The sequence below is a fragment of the Terrapene carolina genome, unplaced genomic scaffold, assembly GCF_002925995.2.
Source record: "Terrapene carolina triunguis isolate 2854851 unplaced genomic scaffold, T_m_triunguis-2.0 Scaffold234, whole genome shotgun sequence".
In the NCBI taxonomy this organism is placed as follows: Eukaryota; Metazoa; Chordata; order Testudines; family Emydidae; genus Terrapene; species Terrapene triunguis.
The window spans coordinates 12,731,342-12,753,725 of record NW_020664585.1 but is presented as its reverse complement, the minus strand read 5'-3'; the positions used below and the strand labels follow the sequence as shown (position 1 = coordinate 12,753,725).

Genomic DNA, 22,384 nt, shown 5'->3' with positions numbered 1-22,384 from the left:
TTGGCCAGTGAGGTACCAGTGGTATCACCTCAGTTGCTTCATCATGGTTTCTCTCCAGGGTACACAGAATGAGTAGGCACACAAAGCTGGAATTTCCATTTGGCTAAATTTTGGTTTTCATGTCTTTTCCTTTCAACGAACTTCTTCATTTCTGAACTCTCTTCTGATACAATTCTACCAGGGGTTTTTCCCACAGAACCACTGTCTGGCTAAATATAGTTGACGCTCCATTTCCCTTGCATCATGGTGGACCTGCTCAGTTGGCATGTTAGACTTCCCTCAGATGTGTTTTACAATAATTCTGAAAGTCCATAGTCATTCTTAACTCCAGTATAAGTGAACTCAGAAGTTTAGGTCCAGTTCCTGTGAAAGTTCTTTCCCCCCACATTTATGAGTTTTCATTGACAGTTTCATTGTTTTAGTGGAACATAACTATCACGGGAAGTCATCATCATGGAGGGAGGGCCAATTTCCCAAGCAGCCTGGGCCAATCCCTTGGAGGCCTTTTAATATGAGGCCAGAGATACTGACATGGACTTTTATGTTTAATGTAGTATCAGTTCAGATAATAGTGCTATGGGGCAATATGTTCACAGAGACCTGTATTGCTCCGTGAATAGGCTGATGGATTTATCAGCTGAAGATTTGAGGATGGATAGCATCTTCATTCCAAGATGAATCACTCTGCATCAGTAGCATGCTCATCTGACTGGAGACGCGTTGATTATGAACATGATCTTTACTTGATTCTGTGTAAAGTCAATATCAATATATCATAACCACCCAGCTATTCAATGGGCGACCTGCTCTGGTAACACAGCATCCTTCCTGAAATTCAGACGTGGGATCAGTCCTTTAGAACAACACTGTGAGTCTCAAGTGAATCCTGGCATGCAGAATCATTATCACCTCTTTCTTTTGATTGAACCCTGATTGAAGAACTGGAGGACCGGCATTGGTAATAGCTTTCTTCAGTCTTTGTATTCTCTAATGAAAGAAAGGCTCTTCCACTCCATGAATCTCCCAGCTAGGTCAGACTGAATTACTTACTCTATTATATTATTTGTATCACCATGGGTAAGTAGGAGTGTATCACCATGGGTAAGAAACCTTCCCTAGCAAATGGAAAGGGTCCTAATAGTTGTGAACAAAAACTTTCAAACATGAAAAAGTTGTAAATTGCAGTGCTGAAACATTCTGAATCTATACAAATCTCTGATTTAAGGCCTAAATCCTAGCCTCAGTGCACAATCAGCCAAGCTGTGCATCTTCCTGGCTCTGTTTCACCCAACTTGTGGCTGTCTGGTTGTTGACTGGATTGAGAAAACTTACAAAATATGACTTTCTTCCGCGCCCGTATTTTTCTCCTCCACAGTTGTCTATCTTGGTGACATGCTAAGATTCTGCATTTTCTGAACATCTGCTTCTCCTTATGCTTGGTAATGGTTCTCACCTTAAACTTAGCTGACACCATTAGCAATTTTGAGGATATCTGCATTCCACGTGTGCATCCTGTGACTGATGTCATAAGCCTTTGCAGAAAATTTTAGTCTACATCTTATGTGAGTGAACCTTTGTGTCTGAACTGCTCTATCACATCAGGACATGAAGTCTATTTCAAGTGTATGGCAACTTAACATCACTGGCATCTGCAGATGATGTTTCTAAGTACTGAGACTTCCTTCAGCCTGTTCTTTCAAAAAGAAATACAAGTTTGAGAGGATTACAATACCTTCAGACAGAGAAGCAATAGCTGTATCCAGTTTAGGTAGCTGGAAAGTTTGCCTTTAGGGACTATAAACGCTTCCTGCTCTGCCTGCTCACTACCCTCCCTGCAGCCCTAATAAGTTTTCCAATACAGAAATGACAGCAAATCAAATATTCTTGTCTCAAATTGGTTGGGTAATATATGCTTTGCCTTTTATTTCGAGTTTCTTTTGGGGATCATTAATTGAAGTAGCTCAAAGCAGCAAGTGTTTGCTTAGCATAATCTTATTTTTCGGGTTGCAACAGGATCAGTTCCACAGATACCTCTTTTACCCTTAGAATCCCACCCATTATTTGAGCATGTGTAAGAGGTCTCCATAGATCAGGGGTCAGCAACCTTTGGCACGCAGCTCGCCAGGGTAAGCACCCCAGCGGGCCAGGCCAGTTTGTTTACCTGCCGTGTCTGCAGGTTCGACCAATCGCGGCTCCCACTGGCCGTGGTTTGCCGCTCCAAGCCAATGGGGGCGGCGGGAAGCGGTGCGGGCCAAAGGATGTGCTGGCCGCCACTTCCCGCCACCCCCATTGGCCAGTGGAAGCCGCGATTGGCCGAACCTGCGGACGTGGCAGGTAAACAAACCGGCCCGGCCCGCCACAGGGCTTACCCTGGCGAGCTGCGTGCCAAAGGTTGCCGACCCCTGCCATAGATTCTCAGATAATGACCTTAAGTAGTTACTGTTCACATCACTAGGTTGTGCACAATTCCCCCATGTGAGGCAGAGAATGCAGATGAACCTCAAACTTGCTCTTGACCTCCTTGGATTTTTCAAGAGATTTAGGCATACATGTTTTCATCAAGTCACAGCATCACTACAAAATGCTCACACTGAGAAAAAGTAAAACTTCCTTTGAAAAAGAGCCTTACTTGAAGCTATTTTTTACATATATACAAATTTTGATGCTATTTCCTCGGATGGCTGATAGCCACTTGTCTCATAGTGATTAAAAACTAGTGCTAAATAGGCAGAAGAGTGAGAGAAAGTTCTTGCAGCCTCTGCCTTGAAAAACAGAAGAAAAACTTATATTAGAAAATAAGGGGCAGGCAGGCCCCCTTCAGTGACACTGCCGTGGATTGAGAGTTCAGTCCCAGTAAAGTGTAAGAAAGTACACAAGCTTCTACAGGGATCTGCAAAAAGGATTTAATAGGGGAAACTTTTAAAAACATTACAGACCAAAGTATAAACAGACAAATGCCAGGAAATTTACAGATCAAGAGCTCTTTCTTCAGCCCTGATTAATTCTATCATCCCTTTTTATTGCCTGGGTCTCAGAACACCAGGCTCTCTCACACACTGCAGTAAGCAATCATTTTCAAATTGCTAAGTAATGTAGTTACATTCATAGATGCCCCAACTGATGATGGTAAAAATCAGGAGTGTTGAGAAACTCAATACAGCAATATTTTTAAAGCACACAGTGAATTTTGTTATAAATGCAAAGTATGTTTATTGAAAATGAAATGAAGGAATACAACTCTGAATTTCATGGTATCTGCCGGTTACAGACTCCTGTAATGGCACTTTAAAGAAAAACAACTTCAAAAAATTTAGGATGATGAATTTTAAAAACCATTTATTAATAGACTACAAATTATACATCTTAATTTTTCAATATTCTTCTAATACAATTGTAGGAGGGTTTTTCAGCTGCCCTATTTATGTTTCTAGGGGTCTTTTCAGTTAGCCAGTTTCCTCCTACTGATTATAAACAAAAGGCATACAAAACTAAAATAAGATTTTTTTTTTTCTAATTTCTTGAATTTTAGTTCTTAGCTGTAACACTAATTTTAGCTCTTAGATGTAACTTTTCAGATAAATATGATTTTCAAACTGAATGTAGCCCTTCAAGCCAATTTTAAGTTTACTTTACGTAACTATTTTGCATTTATTTCAGTTGATGTGTTTTTAAAACAGTGAAACATATATTCTTCCAGCTTTCATATAAAACCCTTGCCAGTTAAGGGGGTCAATGAGGGCTTGATGACATTTCCAACATAAGACACAACCATCTTCCCTAAACTACCGTCATAACATGAGAAAATTAATGCCAAACGATGACAACTATAGACCATATTATTACAGTAATGTGCATAGAATGAATTGGGAGACCCATTGGGTATTACTGAATTTTGTGAATAAGAACAATTAAAAAAACAAAGATAATGCATCACCAAGTTTATTGTTTCCTTATCTTGACAATTATGGCTTTAATTATAATATTTTGCAGTAACTTGGGAAAAGTAATATTTTGAAAATATAATCTAATCTTTTTAAATTAAGAACTCACTGAAGCATCTCCTATAAGAGCTTTGCTGAGATGTTACCAACTTTTTAAAAAAGCCCTCAAATTATGATATGTACATTTTCGTGAAGTATGGATTCACAACTTGCAACTGTAAAAGTACACCTCTACCCCGATATAACGCTGTCCTCGGGAGCCAAAAAAATCTTACCCCGTTACAGGTGAAACCGCGTTATACTGAACTTGCTTTGATCTGCCCGAGTGCGCAGCCCCGCCCCCCCGGAGCGCTACTTTACGGTGTTATATCCGAATTCGTATTATATCGGGTCACATTATATCAGGGTAGATGTGTAGTAAGGGTAGGTGAAGGTGCCTTTACCTTTCCCTACCAATCCCCAATGTTTATTTTGATTCCTCACCTCTTTCTCTGGAAGCCTGCTGCTCCTCCTCCTCCGTGGGTTGTGAAGGATCATAATAATCACTGCCATAAGTGAATCCCACAGCATTATAGGTACCATCTTCCGCTAAAGCTTCACTCAGTCTCTTATATTCTTCCTCTTGAAGAAAAATGAAAATTCTAATTACTACTATGAAATATAATTAATCTACACTATTTCTAAAAAAAAAAAAAAAAAAACACTATACCAATGTTTTCAACCTAACTTTTAGATAAAAATTGTGTTCTTCACACTTTAGGCACAGTAATTTTTGCCAGCAACTTTGTGAAAACCAAAGATAGCAGAATGCATGTGCCTTTTGTTGATCATTTCCTCCTGCTGAGATAAAGATTTTTGTGGTTATACAGTCTAAGATAATTAAGGAAAATGCAAGAACATTCAGTTATACAATACTGTTAAAGAAGAACAGTTAAAAGGATGGTGGGGGGTGTTTTGTTTTTTCAAATCCCAGTCTGCCCTCAAAATCTGGGCAATTTCTGTGTGGATCTATATATAAACTATCCTGAGGTCCTCTCAGACAGGCAAAGACTCCTGTTTTTCGAATCCACTGGGTACTGTCAAGATAATATCAGAAAGAATGAGTATAAAATGAGTGGGAGTAAATTTAATGTTTTAATTATTTAAATTTAATTAAATGTGTTCTAACTCAGGAAAGTTTCCTTGAGCAATACCTTGCCTCGCCTCCTCCTCAAGCAAGTCCGTATGCAAGGCTAAATACCTCTCTTCATCACAGAGGGCATCTATTCTAGCCTCCTCTTCAGACAATTGATAATCTCTGTTCCATGTGGAATATTCAGCGTCATATTCAGAGAGGTCATGGAGGTGACCACGTCCATCATACCTGCAAGATGAAAAAGCTGGTCAATGCAGAAAACTTAGGGTTTGGGTTTGTGTGACTACTTAAAAATACTTACCCATTAAAATGAAAAAATACTAATGTTAAAATGTGACTCATTTTAGAAGTTACATTTAATTTTGCTACTCATTTCACACCAACTATCAAAATGAAATATTTTAATAGTCTAAATTCCTCTTTAACAGAATAATAAAAAGAGTACAATTAAAGGCAAAAGTATCCTTTAATAGTTTAAATGGGATTCATTTCCTTAATAGTTCTTACCGTATATGGTTCAACCAACCATTCAATGTCACTTGCAAAATACTTTTTCTGGAAAGTCAAATAGCTTACATTCACACAAACCCGAATACATAAATACCTATCCGTAAGAACCAAACGGTCGAAATTTTCTCGCTTCTTTCTGCTAGTCCCGAACTCTCAGGAGAGATCTTCACCAAAGAAACTTGCGTCCATTGGAGGTAAAATCATGGCTAGGCTCGGCCCCTAGCCATTTGGCTGAGGAAATAAGTTCTGGGTTATGTGATAGAGAGACAAACATACATAGGAACAGTAACATATACATGCAATTTAAGGAGGTTCACCATAGAAATGGCACCAATAACCAACAATGTGATTTCATCTCCTAAGCAGAAATGGTTTTGTGTGCAGAAAAAGTGCCGCATTAAGATAACGTTTGACATATTTCTCCTTTACGTATCAATATTAGAAACCAATAGATAATAAAGAGATCGTAAACTTCAGTCCGCTGGTTAGTCTTCACACACACAATTCTTGACTGAGCCATCTTGCTAAATCAAAAACAAAGGAAGTACATATAACTAATAGAAAACATTATTGAGATATGTTGGTCTTGTTAATCGAGGTGTTTATCCACAGGCAAATTTCTGCCCCAGTCTTCCCACAGTAATAGGCTTTCTTCAACTGGGGGAAAAGATTTCATGCTGTTGGGGATAAAAATCTGAATTTCCAAAGGAGCTGATAAGGTTAGTGCATAATGTTTCATCTTTTGTTCATAAATGCAAACCTCCTTAACTTACAAATGTAGATTGTTATTGGTTTTAAATGTTATGTATACATACATGCACATACTTAGAGTTTGCTCCCAACAATTTCTGCAGCTGTTCTATCTCAGGCCATTGCTGTATGAAACCACAACAACCTTAATTTACACCATGGAACTGGCTAATGAAATTTCTCATCACAAAAATAAACTACTGTACCATTAGATGACAGGCCCCATCACTAAGCTTAAACTTCCATATCAACAACATACAACTATAAGAATACACACTGATTAATTTCTGATCTGTTTTCCAATTTAGATGTTTGACTTCAATCAGTGAAATCGTAAATGGGAAAGACCTGTTAGGTTAACTACTCCAAACAAGGCATCATGAATCTTTTCTGCCCAGTCCAGTCTCACATAATGGGGTTCCAACCACTTCCCTTCAGTGAATATTTATTCCAATCAAGTAAATGTGGTTGTGAACCTAGGACCTGGAAATCACATGTAACCACTGAAAGAGGCCTAATGAAGTGGGATTGAGGGAGCAAATGCCTACAGTATGTGATGTGATCCTTTTCAAACCAAAGCCCTTCAGGTTTTCCCACTTGAGTCTTCAGGTCCAACCACAACTGCTTAAAGCACTGTGCTTTTCAAGCCCCCACAAAATACTCCTGACCTGATTCTGCATCCCCCCCTCTCAAGAACCACTGAAAAGCAGGTTTTGAACTAATTCATTCCTCCATCTGATCCTGAGTTGCTGAATCTGGGGAGGGGGGTGGGGGGGGGGGTCAAATAGCCAGATCCTGTTAATCCTTCAGACTATGAGCTGCTAACAATCACATAAACAACCAAAAAAGCAACTTTTTTTAGTTGAGGTTAGAAATCTGAAATTCCTGGGAAGGAAAGCTAATTGGCTTAACTGCCAAAACTCATGGCATGACAAGGGAGCAATCAGGCCAGGGAATCCCATCAGCACTTTATGGTCTAAGTTAAATGGAGAAATTCAACTCAGCCTAATTTCCCTCTCTGTGCAAATAACCTCCCCCACTTCTTGCTTATGGACCCCACGATTTAAGTTTCTAATTTAGCATTCCCTTATAGCAAGAGTCCCCCTTGTTTTGAGGTGAAAAGCTGCTTGGGGTTTGATTTGAAAAGGAGCGGATTATCCCCACCCCTCCCCACATACACCCACCCTGCCAGGGGGAGGGGACCCCAATAAATACCATCTGCCAGAGGAAGGGGAGAGACTCCTAATCCTGCCAGAGAAGGGGACTCCCATACTCCCCGCCAGAGGAAAGGGTTCCCCAGCATCGCCACGGGGACACCCAACCCACTGCCAGGGAGAAGGGCCTCCCCTTAACGCTGCCAGAGACGAAGGACTCCCCCACTCCTCTTGCCAGAGGGAGGCCCCCACACACCCCGCAGCACTAGGGGAGGGGAAGAAAGAGGCTATCACAGGAGATCTCGCAGCAAAGGCGGGGGGTTGGGTTGCACCGACCTATCGATCATGATCTTGGGGTCTCCCATCCAGGGAATGAGGTGCCGGCCCTGCTCCTGGTATTGGGCCTTCTCGTCGTCCCGGAACAGCTTGCAGGCATAGCCGAACACCAGCAGCTCCACGCGGCTGCCCCCACCGCCTCCTCCGGGGGGCCCCGGGGCCGCGCCCCCGCCGGACAACAACATCAGCGGCGGCGGCCCTGCCTCCTCCACAGTCCGGCGAGGCCCGCCAGCGCCTCCGTACATCACGGGAGGGTGCGAGGGGAAGGCCGGGAGCGCGCTAACAGCGAACGAAGCGAGTCACCCCGGCCACTAAACCCCCCACCTCCACAACGCCGCGGTCGCCATCGCCCGAGACAAAATGGTGGCCGTTCCGCTTCCGGTCACAGGCGGGGTAAACAAACGTCTGGCTTCCGGTAAACAGCAGATTCGTCATAACTCAACAAGCCATGGATTAATCTTGCTGCGCGCCCTGGGGCCGAGTGTGGGGAGATGCAGCCAGGCAGCTGGCCCGGGGCGCGGAACAAATGGAGCAAGGCAGGGTAGCTATGACATGAGAGTGGCGAAACTGTCCACGGGAACTGCGGGGCTGGGCCGCGGGAGAGTAGAGCGAAGGGAGGGGAGCTGGAGAGAGGGGTCGGTGGGGAGGGGAGCAGACGGGGCTATGCAGGGACATCAGAGGGAGCGATAGGTGGGGGCAGACAGGGCCATGGAGGAAGGGGCATCAGAGGGAGCAGTGGGGGGCAGGTGGAGGCTATGGAGAGGGGCATCAGAAGGAGGGGGCAGGTGGGAGCTATGGGGAGGGGCATCAGAGGGAATGGTGGGTGGGGTCAGGGGCAAAGGGGCTATGGAGAGCAGCATCAGAGGGAGCTGGGGGGGCAGTGGCAATGAGGGAGACAGGTGAGGACTCTGGGGAGAGCATCAGAGGGAGTGGTGAGGGGCCGTGGCAGTGGGGGGGCAGCTAGGGGCTGTGGCGGGGCATGAGAGGGAGCTGTGGGGGGTGGGGACAGTGGCATTGAGGGCTATGGGGGGCATCAGAGAGAGCTGGGGGAGGCAGTTGCAATGAGAGAGACAAGTGAGGGCTCTGTGGGGGCAGTGGGAGGACCAGTGACAGTGCGGGGGCAGCCGGGGCCATGGTGATAGAGGGGCTGGGGCACATTGAGTGCTGGATCCCTGGAGGCAGACAGGTGAGGGTGCAGTGGCAGTTGGGAGGAAGCTATTTCCCTGTGGCAGAGCAGGGCCCGGGTTCCACTGTTTCTGGAGCATGTATGATGCCTAGAGACTCCATGATCAAGCTGCTGGGGAAATTGCAAAGTCCAGCACTCAATAGTTAGGAAATGCCAGTGGTTGCCTGTGCAGCCTGTTTGTCCTTGTTCCTGCCCCAGCCCTGACACCTGTCCCTTCCGTCTGCCCCCCATACACCAGTTTGTCCCTGTCACAGCACAGTCCTGTCTCTTCCCACCCATGTCCTCATCATTGTCCCATTCTTTGTCTGATCTCAGGCTCCTTGTCCCAATCTTCCTCCTCCATGCTGCCTGGTCTGAGTCCATGGGAACGCATTGAAATCCCAGGACAGAGAGTTTCTGTGGTCTCAATTCCTGTGCATAGCAGGGAATACCAACTGCAGCAAAAGTCTTGCTCAGTCTTGTATCCCTGGGCAGGGTCATGGTTAGTGTAGATGGAGACTTCAAAAAATGTAGATGCCAAATTCGAATACGGTAACTTGCCCAAATTTGGGTGCATTTTCTTGGATACACCACAAGGCATCCTGACTAGGGTTGCCAGGTGTCCGATTTGCGACCGGATCACCCGGTCAAAAAGGGACCCTAGTGGTTCCAGTCAGCATTGCTGACCGGGCTGTTAAAAGTCCGGTTGGCGGCACAGCAGGGCAGGCAGGCAGGCTCCGTGCACGGCCCCGGGAATGCGGACGGCATATCTGGCTCCTAGCTGGCAGGGCGGACAGGGAGGCTTCATGCGCTGCCCCTGCCTGCAGGCACTGCCCTGAGGGCCAGCTGCGCAGTTCCCATTGGCTGGGAACCGAGGCCTGCGGGCAGAGCCCTTGGCTGCTCCTCCGCCTAGAAGCCAGAGGGGCATGTCACCACTTCACGGCAGCCGCCTGAGGTCAGCGCCGCCCAGAGCCTGCACTTCTCACCACTTCCTGTCCCACAATCCCCTGCCTCCCAACCCCCTGCCCCAGCCCTGAGCCCCCTTCCACACCTTGAACCCCTTGTTTTTGGCCCCAGCCCAGAGCCCACACCCCCTCCCACACCTCAACCCCTGGCCCCAGCCCTGAGCCCCCCTCCTGCACACTAAACCCCTCGGCCCCAGCCCGGAACCCTCTCCTACACCCCAAACCCCTCATCCCTGGCCTGCACCATCATCTGGAGCCCTCCCCCTCTCCCGCACCCCAACCCCCTGCCCCAGCCCGGAGCCCTCTCCTGCACCGCAAATCCTTCATCCCTGTCCCTACCCAAGAGCCCTCACCCCTCCCGCATCCTGGGGGGATGGGGGCCCCCAGCCCAGTGAAAAGGAGCGAGTAAGCAAGGGTGGGGAAGAGCAACGGAAGCGGAGGGGATGAAGTGAGTGGGGGCAGGGCCTCTGGGCAGGGGGGTCGGGGCAAGGGTGTTCAGTTTTCTGCAATTAGAAAGTTGGCAGCCCTAACCCTGACACCAGAGTAATCCAGCCTGCCAAATTTCAAGTCCTTGCACCAAAGCATGTAGGCACTAGAGCTTCTCAATGAAACAGTTATAAGAATTATTTTAGCATGGAGAAAACAATGTGTTTTTCCTTAATCTCATTTGTGGAAACAATTGAACTATTTTTGTTGAAACTTTCAAAAAAAAAAATCACCTGAAGTAGATACTCAAAATGGAAAATTTCAGTCCCAATGATTAAATTTTGGTAAAGTTATAATGTCCTATAATGGGAAGTGTCAGGCAAACTTAATTATAGACAGTGCTACCAGTTCTGCCCATAAGGACAACTCATTGGCTTCCTTGTACTTACTGTAGCTAAAGGATTTAATACATTGTTTAAAGATTATGTGGTGCACAAATATTAACACAGAGCTGAGTAGGGCTGCATCTCTGAGCATGAAGGAAGCCTGCCAAAATGTGAATTTACTTAAGGAGAAATCTAGAAAATCCCTTGGGCACTTCATCTGCTTCTGTAGCCGTGAAATTGAATAATAATACATTGTGTTTCTATAGTGCCTTTCAAAGTGCACTACAAAACCTAATTAAGCTTCACAATCCTCAATTTAGTTAAGTAAGACGCACATATAATTTTATATACACATATAATTTCACCCACCACTGAAAAGCAGTCACATGGTCAAATGAGCAGTCAGTCAAACTCCTCCTAACAGGAGCAGGTAGACAGGGATTTACTAGAATTGCTGTCGCCATCCTTAGCCTTGCAGTCGAGGGTCTTTGGGTGTTTGATGTGCCCTCTGCTCTGGACACCAGTCAGGTTGATTCCCACCTCTGCCAGCTTCTTAGAGAAGTTCTCAGTCACATGAGGATTTTGGATGCTTCTCAAAATCATTTTCTTTACATGATTCACACTAGTGGTTATCCAGATCCCTGGGGTGCTCCTCTGGCCAGATAGTAGGGCACTGGAAAGGCATCTTCTAGGGTACATCTACACTGCCCACTCTTTGTGCCCACTGCTCTACCTAGCACGGGTTTAAATAGCAGTGCAGATGGTAAGTTTAGATGAGTAGAATGAAGACATGCCTGAACCCTGTGGGTATGTACCCTACATGCTTCTCTACATGCCCAAGCAGTGCATCTCCTAGCTACACTGCTATTTTTAGAAGTGTTGTGTGTCCTGCTGCCGAAGCCTTTCCCCACTGCAGGAAAAGACTCCAGCAGTGGGAGAAGTCTCTGGCATGGGAAGACAGAGAGGAAAGGCTCTGGCAGCTCCCCATGGTGGTTGCCATGTGCTATGATGGAACATAGCTAGCAGAAGCTATTTGTTGACATCTACACTATTCATGACTAGTTTACCCTGCAAACTTAAAGCATTGGTTAAACATTTTAGCCTCATAGTAAGTGTATGGCAGAACAGGAAATAATGAACAACTAAGGCAATTTTCTGAGGGCCAATATGTGGGATCCATCCATCTGACACTTGCTCTGCAGAAAGGGGGATCGGTGGCCTCTGTAACGCCATCCCATTTCATTCTGATCCTGAAGAGGGTGTTAACTTAGTGTCTGAGAACCTCACAATCGTTAACATATTTCTCCTTACAACACTGCTATGAGTTAGGAAAGTACTGTTACCCCCATTTTACAAATGGGGGATTGAGGCACAGAGAGACTAAGGACTTGGTTCGGAAAGGGGACTTACATGTGTCAATGCCTAGCTCCTAGGTGACCTGCCATCCAGTGGAATTCACAGTCCTGAGTTAGGCACCCGGGCTCCCCAGAGATCAACAGGGACCTGAGAAAGGGATTCACAGAAATCTGAGTTGGAAGCCAGCTAAGCTAGCCAGAACTATTGTGCAGAGGAAAGGGGCAGGGCTTAGGTCCCTGATCAGGGAAAGTACTTGGGAACCTGCTATCTCTGCTCAGAATTCACAGCCATGAACCCTCTCCTGGAGTGAGGCAGCTAAGCCAGGTCAGCCCTTCCTCATGAAAAACAAGAGAGAGAAATACCCACCCCATTTTAGCCAATAGTCCAATGGTTAGAGCACTCCCAGGAGAGGTGGAAGACCTGTTTTCCAATCCCCACTCTGCCTGCTTTGGAGCAGAGACTTGAATCCACTTCTCCCAGGTGAGTGCCTAAACCACCAGACTACCAGGTATTCTGGGGCGGGTCTTCTTCAGTCTCTCCTGCTCCAGTGGTTCCACTCTGTATACTAATTAAATAATATTCATTGGGTGAGAAAGAGAGAGAGTGTCTCTATAGCCTTATGGGCAGGGTCTCCCCTAGGCTATGGGAGAGTCAGGCCAAGTGCCTTCTCTAATGAATATTTAATTTATACAAAGTGAAACAGCTTCATCGGGAGAGCTAGAGAGCGTCCCACTTTGGAATACCCTGTAGCCTGGTGGTTAGGGCATGCAGCTGGGAGGTGAAAGACGTGCTCTAACACCAAGCTATGTGGTATTCTGCAATGCACACAGCAAGTCACAAAAATTCCCAACCAGGTTGCCCCCTGCTGTCTGGTGTGTGTTATTTTCTCCAGCTTGTCTTAGGTAAGATATCCTACTTTCATTTACTTGGCGGGGGAGAAGCAATAAAAAGTTAATAAAGTTTCCCTTTCTGAGGCTGACACCTGTCTCTTCTCCCTAGTTCAGCAGAGGTGGACATGGCCCTGTTCAGTTTGCCCTTAACTCAGAGGAACAAAGGATTTCCTGTGTGCTTGCAAGGAGGTTTCAAAAGAAAGCATGCTGCGTTGATAATTAACTATTGTTTGTACCCTATCCATATCATATGCACTCGCACACTCCATAAGAAGGAATTCTTGGTGTAGAGAAGTAATTAAATAAAAGATAATGCCAGGCTTTAGGAACAGGCAAGGAGTGACGTTCTCATCCTGTGTCTTCGTAGGCTCTTGTATCAGGGATCCCCCAAAAAGGAAAACTAAGGAGAAACTGCATTTCTTGTTATGCAGAACTATTTTCCCCCCAGACAAGTAAAAAACGGTTATTTGTGTGTTTTGCTTTGTGTAAATAGTACTTTAATGCTGGCTGTTTTTCAATAATCCAAGCATCATACAGTTGTGTACAAAGCAGAGGAAGACATTCTGTTCCAAAGTCATGTCCCCCAAATTAGACTGATAATGCAATTCAAACACACAATAAAGTAGATGATTATAGGAGGGTCCATTTCAGATTGATGAAGATTTCTCTTTTAAACATTTCCCTGGTAGGTCATCATGGAAAGGTTTAGTAGAAAAGGTGTGTTATGTGTGAAGATTTGAATGAAGAGAGGGCAGTTGTTTGGTGCACACAAATAGGGGGGGTTTCCAGCATAGGCAGCGTCATGAGAAAAGGTGCAAATGTGAAAACCGGGGAAAACTACAAAAAAGTCTGACTTTCTCAATAGAAGTTATAGCCACTTTTGCCAGTGCAGTAGGATCCACAACATAGCACATCCAAAAACATATCGGAATGAGATCACTTTTTCAATGCAGTATCACCGCATAAAGTGCATGGTAGTAACAGGAGCGCCATGGGTAGATAAATTATGGATATTTTACCTACAGCAATGCGTGCTTCCTGGTGTTTAGGATCTTTTCCAAGTCACTGTTATGAATGTGCACTGATTCATGAGTTTAGCTGCTCTACCCCTTTGTTTCCATGAGTTGTTTCCCTTTCATGTGCATCATGAGTCCCCATGGATGAGGTCAAGATTCCATTTATTGATGTGTTTAAAGGGAATAATAAGTTCCAAAAACTCTGGATACAAATATAATTGTGTGAAATAGATACATCTCGTGTTACTTTGCCACAGATATTTTTATATCTGTACATTTTTGCTACACCTTATCAACTTCCTTATGTTGCCTTCTCATTGAGTAGGACAGCGGTTCTCAAACTCTGGTCAGGGCCCCAAAGTGGGTCGCAACCCAATTTTAATGGGTCACCAGGGCTGGCTTAGACTTGCTGGGGCCCAGGGCCAAAGCCCAAGCCTGAGAGCTTCAGCCCTGGGCAGTGGGACTAAGGTTACAGGCCCCCTGCCTGGGGCTGAAGCCCTTGGGCTTTGGCTTTGGCAGTGCGGCTTTGGCTACCTCCCTCCCACCCCCACCCCAGGGGTGGCAGGGCTTGGGCGAGCTCAGGCTTCGGTCCCCCCTCCTGGGGTCCTGTATTAATTTTTGTTGTCCGAAGGGAGTTGCGGTGCAGTGAAGTTTGAGAACCCCTTGGGTAGGGGGATTTTTCAGAGAGAACTTGGGATGGTGTGTGATGTGGTGTCCATCTCCACACAAGGTGGCAGAGCAGGTTAAATTAGGATAATTAACCTGATGGGCTGTACCTGGGGAAGAGCCAGGGATTGAAAGCCTGACTGAAGATGAAGCCCAGCTGGAAAGGAACAGGCAGGGCTAAGATAAAGCAAGGAAGTTGGCAGTAGAATGGGGCTCCAGTGAGGGAGCCTGTAGCTGCTCTCTAGATCATAGAGAGGGAAAGAAGGGAAACTAGGTGGAGGGAAAGGCTCAGAGAAAAGGCAGGAAGACTTAAGGGAGTGCAGACTGTGGCTACTGATTAGAGGGTCTGTAAGATGGAACCTGAAGTAGAGGGTGGGCTTGGCTTCCCCTACCAGTCACTGGAGAAGTGGCACCATTGGGGAAGTGAAGGAAAGACAGTCATCTTGAAGGAAGAGACTTTGATACGCTCGGAAGGGAGAAAACACTGTGACCGAGCCAGAGGGCCAAGCATAAAGACACAGCACCCTGAGTCTCAGAGAGTGAGAGAGAGTGCAGCAACAGGGCCTGCAGCAAGCAGCAAAAAGGGGATTTGGACCAGAGTGGAGCTAATCCCCAAATGTGGCCAGAAGGAGGTGCCCCAGTGGTGTGTGCACCCCATGACATGGCGCTATTAGCATTATAAAATATTTGTATTAGAGTAGCACCCAGAGACCCCAATCGGGATAAATGATATTGTTTCCTTTTCCCATCTACCCACCCACCCTTCCTTTTCTGCCTTCATTCCAAAATCATGTCTCCAGGCCTGCTCTTCCAGCCCGTCCTCTCCCACCCTGCTGCTGTTTGCCATTTAAAGGCCACAGCTGAGAACCTTTCTAATGTCCAGACCCCTACTCTGAATCTGAATGCCTGGGCTGTTCTTTCCAAACGCTGGCATAGACAGGAGCTACAAAGCCTCATCATAAGTCTGTGACTGGAAGAGAGCAATAGCAGCAAGCCATTGAAAACCAGGGTGTGGTTTTTGTTGTTAACTACAATTAATATCTTCACTGCTGAAATGTATGACATCATTCTACGGATGCATGTTTGAAAACAGTGGATCTAGTTTACACATACCCCTGGGAGTTGACGTTTGGATTTGTTTCTGAGTTGCTTATAACACCAGTTTTCTTGTTTAGTTGTTTTTTCCAAACATGCTTCTTTCCTGGACAATATATACTATGATTAGAGAATTTCCTGTTACATTGCACATAGCACTGGAAATAAAGAGTTTTATAATGTATTCAATTTATAATTAAACAAATACTTTATATTCAGCCTTCATCTTCTGGATCTGATTTTATGTTGTTACTATAGAAACGCATGGCATTTACATTTTGGCAAAATCTCCATAATGAAATTTTTTTTTTTTATTAAAGTGTGTTATCAATGGATTGCTGTTTACATTCTGACTTTTTTAAGTAATGTTTTGTCTTGCACATACACATTCGGTAATCAGAATTAACTGCCTCTTGGTAGATAACATAGCAATATGTTTAAGGGCACACTTTCAAAGTTGGTAACCCAGCTGTCTTGCCTCAAGGAAATTTTACATTAAATTCTATGTGCAACAGAACAGCCAGCGTTGTGTTACAATCTGGCTAATAGTATTTGTGTCTTCATAAACATTAAGAGAAGGTTTGCAAGAGAAGGTCATAGCTCAGCAGGTTTTGTACATTCAGAAAACAAACTTTTTACCTTAAGCAAGGCTTGCCTGCTGTACATGCTAGTTGGTGACTATTAGTGAGTATCATTGAGCTAGTGATATGACATTACTGAACTAACAAAGTAGGATGAGATCAATTGTCAAGAAGAAAGTCACTCTTCATACACACAGATACTTGGCATTGATGTAGCGCTTTACAACTGTAACAGAGTGGCCTGCCTTTAAGGGCCAGGTTTTTCAACAATGACAAATCCCATTGGCTCTCTAAACAAGCCCCCGACAAGCCACTCCTTAACCAACTAATACTGAGCGCTGTGGTTCTGTTTAGCAGCTATAGTAATGCATGATAACAACAGTGAAGTTACTGATTACATCTTGAAACACGTTACAGAAGGGAAGTGTAGCAGGGTGGTTACCCCGCTCCTGCCTGAGGGGTTTAAAACAGCCCTGGCAGAGGGCTGGGGCAAAGGGAAAAGCTACTGGGCTGTTTGGGGAAGTAGCCACAGCTGGGCCACGCCCCAATCAGGCCCCAGCTGGCCTGTATAAGAAGGCTGGGAGCCAAGAGCTTAGGAGTCTCGCTCTACCTTCAGAGAGAGAGAAAAGGGCCTGGCTGTAGGGTGCTAGATAGTGTATGAGAGTGGAGCAGGGCTGGGGAGCTCTAGCCTGGATAGCCCCAGGCTGCGGCCTAGCAGAAGGCCAAGGGGTACTGGGGGTTGCAGAGGGCAGCCCAGGGCTAGTCCAAGGCAGCAGGTCCAAACCCTCCTTGCCAGTGATGAGTGGCCTATACTGCAGTCTGCCCCAGGGAGCGGGGGCTAGTTGGTGACTGGCAGTGGCCTAGTGCTGAGGCAAAGTGGGGATAGTGGGTGGGGGTTCCCCAGGGAGGGGAGACCTAGCGTGTGTGGGTATTGCCAGGGGGCAGCACCTAGGGCAAGGGGCACCGGGGTCCTGGGAGGGACATGGGGGGCCAGTGTAGAGGACAAGGTGGATCACTGGCCTGCAGAGGGTGCTCCAGAGGCTGGTGAGCTAATTCCCTGGATGACCAGCAGGAGGCGCCGCAGGGGTGAGTCTGGACCTCTTACAGGGAGGATGAGCATAAGGACATATTTCACACATGCTTTCTGTTGAAGTGGACTGAGATCCAGGGTGCCTTGTTGAAAGCCGCAAGGCTCTAGCCCTTGGAGCTTTGATCAGCCCAGCTGTTTGAAGACCGGGTGGTTAATTGCTCCCTGGTGGTGAGGGGCGGAGCTGAGCTAAGCGGGGAAGACTGGTATAAAAAGCCACTTGGTAGGCAAACTCAAGAGCCAGTGAAAATAGGAGTTTTGGAGGGAGTGTGGGAGAGGCTTCCCTTCCAGGTGCAGCACTACATGTGATATAAAGATGGCCAGTGATGGAATAGTGGTTTGCCTGAAAATCGAAGGGATTTCATGTGCATGAAGTGCAAGTTGGTGGCTGTGCTGGAGGAAAAGATTGTTGGATTGCAGGGGCAGGTTAAGATGCTACTGAAAAGCTCAGGAGTTCCTAGGCAACCATGTTCAGGAGACACCAGTACCCCAGGTTCAAGGAAGAATGGAGCTGGCCACCAGGAATCTGAGAGAAAGGAAGTCAGAGGAGGCCTGGTGGTTTGTAATTACCAGAGGCAGGAGGTCATGGCAGTGTTCTAGATGGCTGGAGACAGATGCGGATGGGCAGGTTGTAGCCATCCAAAAGAAGACCAGGAGGAATGCCATGTCACTAGAAGTTTCAAATCGATATCAAGTCCTCAATATGGCAAATTTAGAAGATACCTCTCAAGATCCAGCAGGTCTAAGGGAACAGACAGATGTATGGGACACACATGTGGATGGCAGCTCAGCCCAACCCATAAGAAAATCAAGCTTGCCCACAAAGAATTCTCAAACTGTCCAAGAAAGATAGACAATCCTTGCTGGAGATTCAGTACTCAGAAGATTGAAAAGACTATTCTGTAAAGGACAGGTGGACAAATAATTTATTTGTAACTGAGCAAATAAATCACTACAAATAAACCCTTTTTTGCCTTTTCATTGTGTTTGCGTATGGTCAGCGAACAGATCACAATAAACAATACTCTCCAGTATATTCAAATTCATAACTTCTCCAGATCTGCACATGGCTTGCAAACATTTAGCTGTGAATATTCACAATTAGCAATTTGTCCCATGTTTGGGCCCCAGTTGTGTAGAACTATTTTGTGCAGGAGAACCCATCAACTTGCATGGAGCAGTTTACTACAGTGGGGTGTCAATAGGGTTGCCAGGTGTCCAGTTTTCAACAGGAACGCCCGGTCAGAAAGGGACCCTGGTGGCTCCAGTCAGCACCGCTGACCGGGCCGTTAAAAGTCCAGTTGGCGGCACAGGCAGGCTCCCTCCCTGGCTCCGCGTGACTCCTGGGAAGCTGCTGGCATCTCCCTCTGGGTCCTACGCGGAGGGATGGCCACAGGGGTTCTGCGTGCTGCTCCCGCCCCTAGTGCCAGCTCAACAGCTCTAATTGGCCAGGAACCACGGCCAATGGGAGCTGAGGGGGTGGTGCCTGCAGGCACAGGCAGCACGCAGAGCCCCATGGTCGTGCCTCCGTCTAGGAGCCAAAGGGAGCTGTCACTGCTTCCCGGGGTCTGCCTGAGGTAAGTGCCACCCGGAGCCTGCACCCCCTCCCATGCCCCTGCGCCAGTCCTGAACCCCCTACTGTACCCCAAACTCCTCATCTCTGGCCCCACCCCAGAGCCCGCAGCCTGAGCCCTCACCCCTTCTCGCACCCCAACCCACAGTCCCAGTCTGGTGAAAATGAGTGAGTGAGCGAGGGTGGGGGAGAACGAGCGATGGAGGGAGGGGGGGATGGAGTGAGCAGGGACATAGCCTCTGAGAAGGGGCGGGGCAAGGGTGTTCGGCTTTCTGCAAATAGAAAGCAATCCTAGCTGCTAGTAGGCCAAAATTCTGCCCATGTAGATTGGGGCCTAGAACATCACTATTGTTTGCTCTGTTTGGTTGGATGGTTACATAGGCGTTTAATGAATAGTTTAAAAATATGTAAGTCAAAACCTGTGGGGCAATAAATCTTTTCTTAAAATAAGTGCACTAAAGCAATCTTACTCTATGTTGTAAACAATACTTATCTGTAGTTATATAAAATGGTTCTTTCTCTGATATAGAAATCCATGATTAAATTAATTGCAATGCCGTTTTTGTGCCTACATTTATATACTAAATAAGTGCATACAGTTAGACTGATATATTAAAGATTATAGACTGCCTTTTATTACACAGTTGCCCTTGATCAGTGGGAGTTCCACCACAGATAGATGGCAGTACACAGCCCGTGATTTCCAAATATTGTGCAGTTGAATAACTGTGTCCAGGCAGCTGAAGCTCTCTTCTTCCCTTTTTCAAGAACCAGTGTGAACACTGGGCTTTGCAGACCTCAAATCTCCTAATTTTGTCTGAGAATAGTCAGCAAAGTACAGCATCAATTTCATCCCATCTTGTATTTCTAGTAAATGGCAGCCTTCTCATATTTAAACTACATATCTTGGTTGCATTTCCCAGTTAAATAAAAAATACCAGCCTCTGACAATTTGAACTAATTCTATTTAGTCACTCATGAAAGACAGATAGTGTGTAGTCTATATATGTAATTCTGTCAGTATCGAGCCAGTATGGATCTCTATAGAGCTGGGTGATGAGCAGCTATTTGGCTAATTAATTAAAGGCTATTTAGCTACTGATCAAATACATAACCTGCCTCTTTATCACCTTAGTTTTCCAGACTACAGAATAGGAAATAATCTTTAGTTTGCATAACAAATATCAAGTGACCTTTATTTTAGTAAAGGTAAGGCAGCTGTTAATCACCTACATTTTATCTAGCGCTTGTAGAAGAACTGTTATATGCATGTTTTAAAATTTTAAATTTATAAATGCCATGTTCATGGGATCTTAAAAACAGGTATTTTCTTATATCCTGTTTAGGGCCCTGTCTCCACAGAGGGTGGGGCCGTTAGCATAGCGCCAGGGAGGGAGCAAACAGGAAAAACAATTATTTGCACTGGTGGGGCTTACCCCTGTTTCCAGCAGGGATCAGCTGCATTGGTTCAGCTGCCTGCCTACTCTAAGGACTTGCATGAGTGCAGCCATACTGGTGGCTGGCTACTTTATAGCTATACTTGAGACAAATCCCCAGGCTGAACAAGGACAAAGCCGTAGTCATGGGATAGCTCAGTGGGGGGGAGGGATAGCTCAGTGGTTTGAGCATTGGCCTGCTAAACCCAGGGTTGTGAGTTCAATCCTTGAGGGGGCCATTTAGGGATCTGGGGCAAAAATCTGTCTGGGGATTGGTCCTGCTTTGAGCAGGGAGTTGGACTAGATGACCTCCTGAGGTCCCTTCCAACCCTGATATTCTATGAAAGAAGGGCAGGCTTTTGCCCTTTAAAATGTCTACTCTTCCCAATAAAACTCCAAACCCGCTATGCCATATTGGGGGGGTAAAGTTTTACAATGGGGTGCTTCATTACCAAGCAGTGAGATGTGTGTGTCCCTGAGCATTGACTGAAGTATAATTGCTTGTCTCACGGATATCCGTATCAAAGTTTCATGTGTATGAAACGTTTCTCTAACTGCCTTCAGGAAATCCTTAACAGCATCAAAGAAAGTGATCGTTTGGCAAATGGCTTGCCATTCACTGCTGAGTTTTTGGTTCGGGCTGTGCTAATTAAATTAGGTCGCAATAAAAATGTGCTCTTTTTCCCAAGGGTCTCAATAGATACTATAGTGGCAAATGAAGTTATTATTGTCAGTTCCAGAATTAAGTGGATTTATAATACTGAGATATATCAGACCAATTCTGTAGCTTGAGCATCTATATATTTGTCTAACTGTGTTCATTCAGGGTACCGTTGGTTTGTAGCATGGAATAGATTTGCTTTAATTGTTGTTCAGAGTCAGCTGCAGTTATGTGGAGTGTTAAGTTTATCTGAATTATCCAGTCAAGGCCGCTTCCTGTTCCAGCTCAAAAGGCCAAACTATCTCCTCGGAGTTCTAGGTGCAGCTCTCATTGAAGTTACAGGGTCAGGCTATGGCCCCTGCTATGGCACCCTTGGGGAATTCCCTCCAGGGCAGGAGCAGGGTAGCATTTGCACAACAGCGTTACACTACCCAAATCATAACTCCTGCTGGAATCAGAGTGAGACTGAGGGGTGGGAGTGGCCAAAGTACAGACCTCTCTGGCTGGTCTGAGCTGTGGGGCAGCCCAAGGCTGTTATGAATTAGTGCAGCACTTAAGACTACTCTCCTTAGTGCTGGAGGCTGGCTGCTGGAGTAAGCTGAAGAAGACAGGGACAAAGGTGGCTCAAAGCCTGAAAGATATAGCACAGAACCTGGCTCAGGTAGGGGCGTGGGGTGGGGGGGAATAAGCTTTAGCTAGCCTTTTTTGGTTTGTGTTGGGGAGAAGTCTCTTTGTGAAATCCTTTTGCTGCTTCTTGGTTCACTGACTCTCTCTGAATTTGGGGGAGGAGGGTGAGAGAGAGAAAAAGTTGAGATGCTGGTTAATGAATAAATCTGGACTTAACTCCCGTTTCATTTTTTCTTTGTTGTTTAGCTGTACAACTTACTGTTGGATGATAGGAAGTAACAGGTGAGTAGTCTGATGTGACAATTGAACAGAAAGATGTTTTTAAAGACATTCAATAACAAAAAAACCCACAAATCAACAAAGAAGGAAATCACTCAAGGGTTGGTTTGGTACTACAATTTTTGAGTCAGGAAATATGTCAAAATGGTGCCTTTACCACAAAAAGTTTGTTTCAATGAGTTGGCATTTTTCAACAACAAAAAAGTTTGTCTTGAAAAAACATTCTGCTATTTTGAGTCATAGTACCACTTTATAAAAAGCACCTCTATCAAACACACAGCGCAAATTCTACAAGCTGGGTAGCACCAGCAGGGCCGGCTCTGGCTTTTTTGCCGCCCTAGGCAAAAAA

At 45.7% G+C, this 22,384-nt stretch overlaps 1 protein-coding gene across 7 annotated transcripts in view; it reads right to left on the bottom strand.

The window, feature by feature from the left end:
• SFSWAP (splicing factor SWAP) overlaps positions 1-8,196 on the bottom strand; it is a 104,954-nt gene extending 96,758 nt beyond the window's left edge. For 5 of the 7 annotated variants that reach the window (XM_024205744.2, XM_024205747.2, XM_024205745.2 and 2 more), the window contains exons 1-3: positions 7,827-8,196; positions 5,135-5,304; positions 4,425-4,562 (exon numbers count right to left, since the gene is read on the bottom strand). In XM_024205744.2, coding sequence (XP_024061512.1) covers positions 4,425-4,562; positions 5,135-5,304; positions 7,827-8,071 — 553 coding nt within the window. In that variant the 5' untranslated portion in view covers positions 8,072-8,196. Of the gene's footprint in view, positions 1-4,424; positions 4,563-5,134; positions 7,773-7,826 lie in introns of those variants that run through there. The other 2 variants (XM_024205750.2, XM_024205751.2) reach the window with 2 other exon arrangements.
• Between the last annotated feature and the right edge of the window lie 14,188 nt (positions 8,197-22,384).